The 7,789-nt window shown below is 40.8% G+C and overlaps 1 protein-coding gene across 1 annotated transcript in view; it reads right to left on the bottom strand.

Moving 5' to 3' along the window:
• The window catches only part of PXDC1 (PX domain containing 1), a 13,813-nt gene extending 6,235 nt beyond the window's left edge, over positions 1-7,578 (bottom strand). Inside the window, exons 1-3 of the mRNA XM_009279230.1 lie at positions 7,459-7,578; positions 7,068-7,185; positions 3,023-3,134 (exon numbers count right to left, since the gene is read on the bottom strand). Of these exons, the coding sequence (XP_009277505.1) occupies positions 3,023-3,134; positions 7,068-7,185; positions 7,459-7,578 (350 nt within the window). The remainder of the gene's footprint in view (positions 1-3,022; positions 3,135-7,067; positions 7,186-7,458) is intronic.
• Positions 7,579-7,789: the final 211 nt, after the last annotated feature.

Below are 7,789 nucleotides of genomic sequence, written 5' to 3'. Positions count from 1 at the left end.
ATCGCTCTCTACAACTACCTGAAAGGAGGTGGGTGTCAGTCTCTTCTCCCAGGTAACAAGTGATAGGACAAGAGGAAATGGCCTCAAGTTGCACCAGGGGAGGTTTAGATTGGATATTAGGAAAAATTTCTTCACCAAAAGGGTTGTCAAGCATTGGAACAGACTGCCCAGGGAAGTGGTTGAGTCCCCATCCCTGGAGGTATTTAAAAGACCTGTAGATGTGGCACTTAGGGACATGGTTTAGTGGTGGACTTGGCAGTGTTAGGTTTACTTGATGTTGGGTTGGACTCAATGATCTTAAGGGTCTTTTCCAACCTAAATGATTCCATGATGTTTCTCATTAACTCACAGGAGGAACCCCAGTGTAAACATGGTGTGAGACAACAGCCCAGTTCCTCTCATCACCTTATGTACAAGCAGTACCTGAACAAATCTCTTCCCATCTAAGACTAAAAAGCACAGGGGAAGCATTTTCTTTTCCTGTCAAGAGTAGAATTTCATTTTCCTGGAAAAGTTCTGTATCTAACTTCACCACCTCTGTGCTGCTTTTGCATCGCCACCCATGAAAGTCTCTCCCGTGGACTGCAAGATGCTTGTGACAATGGTAGCACCATCCTGAAAATGCACATCTAGTACTGGAGTGAGTTTGCCAAAAAGGCAGCATGTCCAATGCCACAGCCTCTGCTGCTGGCCTAAAAGACAGAAGTGCAAACAGCCCTGGCAGGGGAAGGCACCTCTGTAACAAAACCAAAGCATAAATTCGAGTGCGTTTATTTACCACCTTTCCTTTCAAAAGGACTGCAGAGTACTCCAAGAACCATGCATAAAAGGACTATTTATGCCACGTGGATGCTGAGCACACTGGGTTCACCACATTTTGCAACAGTATGGTGTACTGCCAAGTAAAATTAGAGAGAAAATGAAGGAAGCAGAAAGCAACTACTTCAGAACAACAGAGTAAGGAACTCCAACTTGCAAAAATGCTATAGTTTCTTTTGCAACAAGTATGAGACTTTTCAGCTGATGGATCACTGGGTAGGTAGCACTGCAGGCTACAGCAGCTTACCAGTGCAGCGGGACCTTGGGGAATGAATGCTACCTGCTGAAGCTGCAAGTGCTTCTCTCCAAAAAATACAGGTTTACTTTGCAAAATATCTGATTGAAGTACATCAGCAGCCAAAACCCAAAAGTCATACAGAGTTTAATGTTGCTGGAAGGAAAAAGTTCCCATCTGAGGATATACAAGTCCACAAGGAATTAACTCTGATTTCAGAATAGAAAACACCAGTCCCGTAAATCCAATTTCAGAGAGACCAAAAAGGAACTGCATAGGATTTTGAAAGATTTTAAAGCTTCCTTTCTGGGCTACTAATCTGCATTTAAAGCAACAGTATAGAAAACTTCTGCTTTTAAAAAAAGCTCAATTTTTACACAACAGCTGTGCTACACAAGTGCCATTATCTCCTAGCCATTACCTCTCAGCTATAAAATACAGCTACAGGATGGGCAAATTTAGGGCACCATGTAAAACAGACATCTGAAATTTATTAACTTCTTGATTCTTGATTTAACTTCCTTCAGGGAAGTTAAAATACAAGTGCCCAAAGCCAGGCTGTTATCCTAGATTTATTTCTTCCACCACAGTTTCCGGGAAACCATGCCTACCATACAGTTTTTATCATATTAGTATTTTCTGGTCTTAATAGTCTCTGACTTCAATGGGATGACAGCTAGATGATGGCAGTTTCTTATCCCAGACCAGTAAGTTTTGCTTGGGCTGCAGCACGTTTTTAAAATCAAAACTAGATTTTAATTTTTTTTTAATCAAAATTTTTTTAAGTAATCAAAATAAGGCAGGAAAAGTCTTTCTTTGGTAATTTGCTCCTATAATTTGTCACTCTCAGTACTAAAGAGTGATCCACTATGAACTATGACAACTTCAATTTCCAGACATTGGCGTTACAGAATTACCTCCAGCATGTCGCTTCAGCCTCATTAATAGAAGCTTATAAGCTTAAATGCTGTTAGCAAGGTCAAGGTTCAAAACACTAAGTGATAAGTTAATAGAAAGACTTCAAGAAATTACACTGGAGCCAGAGATACACTCCAGCCCCTGACAAAATCTTGTCAAGCTCTAAACCTTTCGACAGACTGGCAATGACCACATTTCAAATGTGGCAAGACAGAGCGCTGCATTCAAAGATAAAGCCTCCATAAGGCTTTTAGTATTCTGTTTCCATCATTTCGACTGCTCTAATGAGAAAGTAGGTCAATGTTTCTCGTTAAAAATACTTAAATGCTGCACTACCTGAAGCTCATTGAAATATCAATCACCTGCTATGACAGAAATCTGTAGGAGCAGATTTCCATCAATACCTGTCTGTCAATACAGTCACTAACTTAAGACCTACATGAAAGCCCTCCTGGTTACAGGTCTCTGACCTCACAATACCTACATGCATTGGGAGGCAGAATTTACAAATAAGACTAGTCTAACTTCCCTCTCCCCTAATGAAATGCACATGCTTCACCAAGTCCCAGCATGCCGCAGGATCTGAGCAGCTGCTGAGCTTCCTTTGATTACGTTCAGGGGTGTGTTCCCCTCCTCCAAGGGTGGTGTTTTGCTTCCCAAATAAAGCATACCCTTCGTAGTAGGATATTCCATTTGTAAGGATGTTTGAGATTCCAAATTTGGGCTCAAACCACCTCTCATCACAATCATGAGAGAAAGAAAAAACTCCTCTATTCTCACCTGGCAGAACTCCTATGATAACCACAGCTTTTTTTCATACACAGAGGAGTGGGCTCCTTGGGGTCAATCATTCTCACCAACAGCCATTTTATCCATTTTAATAGAAGGAGCTGTAAAGCGTTAGCAGTCAGGCCCAGTAATCTTTAACCAGTCAGAATGACAGCTGTACAGGTGTTGGTCCTAGACAGAGGATAACATTTTGCTAGGGGGGTGGGAAAGCTACAGTCTACCCGAAGCTGACAGCATTACTCATGCACAAACCTCACTTACAAGTGTTCTGCTGAATCTACATCCATGTGCTTCTCTTTTCCGTTGGGTATACTGTGGTCAATGACTATTGTTTCAGTGTTGGCTAAACAAAATCCATTTGATCGCATGATTTCTGTTGGGAGAAGAAAGAAAACAAGATGAAAATCCAAAAAAAAAAGCTGGAAAACAACGCATATCATATGTAGTTGACATGGTTATGAACTGAGATGTGTGTGTGACATTGAAAATCTGCACATGAAAGCAGGAATGAAGAGTTGGTTTCATAGCTTCTTACATCTGCAAACTGCCAGTGCTTAAGCAATTTTATTAATGTAATCAATTCATGACACAGAGCATTTGAAGCAAGGCCCTGAGGCATTTCAGCCCTGTTATTGCCAGTGGCAAAATTCCCATCACCCTTAGCAGAATGGCAGCCCATCCATATATTGCAACCTACCACTACCAAAACATAATTGTATTTTTCCTAGACAGTCCCAGGCTTAAGCCAGTTAAGCAAAAATCAAAAAGACAGGAAAAAGGAAATAAAAAGTGACCTTCCAAGTTAATACAACTGCCATCTTTAAGTCATGTAAAGAAATACCATCTTCTACATTGCCTTCAACTCTGCTTATTTGTTTCTCACTGTGTAAGAAACCTCCAATCCAGAATAGCTAAAATTTACACCTAATTCCACTGACTTGCTACCATGGGGAGAGTTTATAATTAAAGAATAGTATTTGATGTGAATGAGACGTTAATCCACATCTGTGCTACATGGAAAGGAAAACTAGGCAAGTCACAAGGATTTCTTTCAGTCACACAATCTTAGATGAAGCTAGGGACACCACAAAATGAACATACCTCTCTATAAATCAGCACTGACTTAAGTGGGATGACTCATGATCTGCCTCAAGGTATGAGGACCCTGTGTTACAGCCTTTCATTATGAGCACAAACAAAAGGAAATTAGTCTGTGGCAGAAAATATTGTAGGCACACAACATACGTACAGGGAACCCCTAAGACCTTGCCTCAAACAGACCAATTTCGACCATACAGTTCAAGTAATGAGCAGGAGAGGAAAAAGAAGAGAGGTAATTTTTTTAAGTGTACATTTACATGTTCCTACATTAAGGTAAAGCTAGAACTTGCTTCCCTATTTTTCTTGAGAAAGTAATCTTTGTCTGTATTTTATTGCGACTCACTTTAGCAGAATATGTTTAGGGTGGTAAAAAAACCACTGAATCCCAGTAGAATCATACTTCAGTCATGACTCATCTTGAACCAACATCGTACTGCAGTATAAGATTTATACCATAAATTCAAATTCAGCTTTCATCTAAGAGGGCGGCCCTTTCCGTCTTCCCCATCACCTACCACTCTGAACAGGACCATGTGAGGGATAGTTTGCTTTTTCAGAGAATACAAAACATTTTTGCCTGCTTTTCTAAGTCTGCAAGCCATGTAGAAAGCTGCACTATGACTAACATGAATACCACAGTGTTTTCCTAGTGTCCTTGACATGACCTAAGAGTTACAGCATTTCATTGCTGTGTGAACTGCTTTAGATGTTAACATTTGCTGCCATCTACTGACAACGCCACCAGACACGGAAACCATTTCCAGTGTGCAACATTCAGATGAGGCAAATATTAATTATCATCAAATTTCCGCCTATGTTCTTAAATTCTTTGTAACGATTACTTAAATGATAAAACTAATTACCACAAGATGTTTTTGGATGGCTCCACAGGTAGGAAAATCTTCCTCCAATTAATTAGGTATGACTTGTCTCTACCAAAATTGATTTAGAATTAAAATAAAACATGTTATTATTCAGCTAACGTGGTTTCCACAGCTCCTCTACATACAGGCTGGCAGGAGAGTTCCCTTTGCTGCTAGCCTCTGTCCATCAGCCAGGCACCCTCACTCTGAATTTAGGTTCATCTTGACCATCTTCTCTCTGGTGTACCCACCACGTGACAGATTCAGTCATGCACACACAGAGTATGTGTGCCCTAAGGGGGTACACACCCTCACAAAAATTATATGAAACCCTTCCAAACAGCAAAAAGCCCCGAGCTAGAGCAACACTGCAGTTTCTAACCAATGCAATTCCAAATACGTTTATCGATATTTGCCTGTTTGCAAAAAGAACAGGGTATCGCTGACAGAAGCCACCCTTTGAAACATTTTTACAGCATATAGTTTGGGGATCCTTCATTTCATAATGGGCAGGTGCTAGGACCCACTTTGCAGCTCCGGTCTCACAGACTAGCAACATATTTCAGACAAAACCAGTGAATATGCTCTCAAGGGTCAGTGCTGAGAACACGTCCTGGCGTTCAGGCGCAAAGTGAGTAACCACGTTTAGCCCTTGGAAGATGACTAATGTCAGGAACATACACATGAGGAATTTTACCTGAGGTTTCCACACCGACTCCAGACATCATCCAAACCTCCCTAGCCACAGATGGGGCGTGAGACACACATGTTGGCTCCTATCTCTCACTCCCAGAAAGCCAGACCTACGTCACCCCACTTTGCAGTAGGGCCCCGGGGGCTCTTCTTTACAATTCCCGTGCTGCACTGCAGCCTGGGCTCGGAGGGCCCTACAAGAAGGGACCAGCCCAGATGGGCTGGCAAGACCACGCTTCTCACTGAGGCTCTGTATTACACAGTACACTTCTAAAGAGTTATTGGTGGGCTCGTAAACCATTTACCATTTAATTAAAAGAGTATTTATTTAACAGAGGACCAGTTCGCTTAGAAACAGCGCTCAGGATCAATTACAAAAAGTCTACCCTGTGTATAAGATCGATCCTTAAGACACACTGTTTACACCTTTAGCATGTTGACACGCTGACTGGCCATTAACCGATATACTGTTAGTACCTAAGAAAACTGATACCAGTTTCATGCTAAACACTTTATGCACCTTGGAGTACTATGTAGTATTTAACTTTATTTCACTCTCTGAAATAAACTCTTCTGGTGACACAAAACAAGCAGTTGCCATTAGGCTCAAACAAAATGTTTCAGTATAGAAATACAAAACCAGGCACACCAAAAGTTCAGAAACCTTTTAACAACGGTCAGTTGAAGATGAAAGGGGAAAGGTGGAAAGAATAGGCAAGGATAAGAGTAATATTGCTCTCCATTCTACCCACCAGCAACCTGTGGTTTAGAAACTTCCTATGTCTCCACTTGTGACAGTTCTCAATGTACTTTTCCTCCACTTGCTTGCCTAATTCCTTTTTGAAGTAATTTATGCTTTTAGTTCCACCATATCCTATGACAATGAGTTCCACTCCGTAACTGTGCACCGTATGGAAACAAAACAATATTATAACCTTTCTTTTGTTTGTTTAAAGCCTGTTGTCTGTCAACATTATTGGATAACCTATAGTTCTTGTTTCATGAGAAGTACAGGGTAATTGACCCGCTCCTATTCACAACTTTGTAGACTTCCATCATATCCCCTGTCATCTGTCATCTCTTCTCAAAGTTGAAGTGTCCTTCTTTATTTAACCTTTTCCTTAGAGAAGCTGTTCAACAATTTGAATCCTTGTCCTTTATTTGTATGCTTTTAAATTCTATTATATCCTTTCTGAGATGGAGAGACCAGAATTGCGCATACTGTATTCAAGATGGCGTGCTGCTCCTTTCTTCTGTTCTCCCCTCCTTTCCTAATAATATCTAATATTCTCACTGCTGGTTTTGCTCACTGCTTGGCACTGAGCTTACATTTTCACAGAACTGTATCAATAGCCTCAAAATCTCCTTCCTAAGTGGTAACAACACTATCCTATGTGACGATAGTGAGGACTGCATTTTCCTTACCTCCACTTCTTTGCATTTATCAGCCTTCAGTTTCATCTGCCACTTTACTGCCTGAATGCATGTTGCCTATTATGTCAAGGCTAATTATATGTTTTATATTATAAAGCAGACTGTGGAGAACTCTCTTTTGAATTGCTGGTGGAGAAAGAATAGGAGGAACAGCAAATAAAGTAATTTTCATTTTGTAATTCTTGTGTCAAATGTAGGAAGCTAACAACTCTTACCTGATATTTTAACTGGACTTTGAAAGCTTGGCTGAATCTTATGGACATTGTCATTTTTTAGAACTTGGTCCAAAGGAGATCTCTCAAAGAACGTGAGGACGACTTCAGATCTTGAATACTTAAAAAGAGAAAAAGAAACAGACATCCGTTTTCACTTTGTCTCTCTTCTCCCTTTCCACCCCTTCATAGTACAACAGAAAGACTTATTACAAGCAGCAGCCTGGAGACGTCATTACACGGTTCTGGCACTCAGCACTTCTCCAAGATGCTCAATAAATTGCTGCTTCTTTTAGAGTTTGGCAAAGCCCATCACTTTCTAATCTGCATGAGAGTGCGTGTCACCATCAAGGAGGAGTCAAGCTGGGCTAAATGTGGAACTTGGCTTACTCACCTTCCAGGGCATGTTTATAATAGTCTTCAGAAGCTTTTCCACTTCATTAAGTCTGGCTTCTATATCATGGGCTTCTTTTATTGTGATGAGCCCTAGAAACAAAGTAAACAATGTGAGCATAGACAAAAGCACATGTTCATGTGCACACACACTTCAGCAGCCAGAAGCAGCCGCTCAAGAAGATGTGGAATGACCTCAGATATCATGCCTCCCAGAAATGTCTTTTAACCCACACTGATGATAAAGCGTGTATTGTAAACTGAGGTGGGTGTAGTTACAAGAAGAGTTGCAAGCCTGACACAAATTCAGCTGTTTATGATCATATTTAGGA

This window comes from Aptenodytes forsteri, unplaced genomic scaffold, assembly GCF_000699145.1.
Source record: "Aptenodytes forsteri isolate BGI_AS27 unplaced genomic scaffold, ASM69914v1 Scaffold81, whole genome shotgun sequence".
NCBI lineage: Eukaryota > Metazoa > Chordata > Aves > Sphenisciformes > Spheniscidae > Aptenodytes > Aptenodytes forsteri.
The sequence above is the reverse complement of the archived record's forward strand: the minus strand, read 5'-3'. Positions and strand labels throughout refer to the sequence as shown.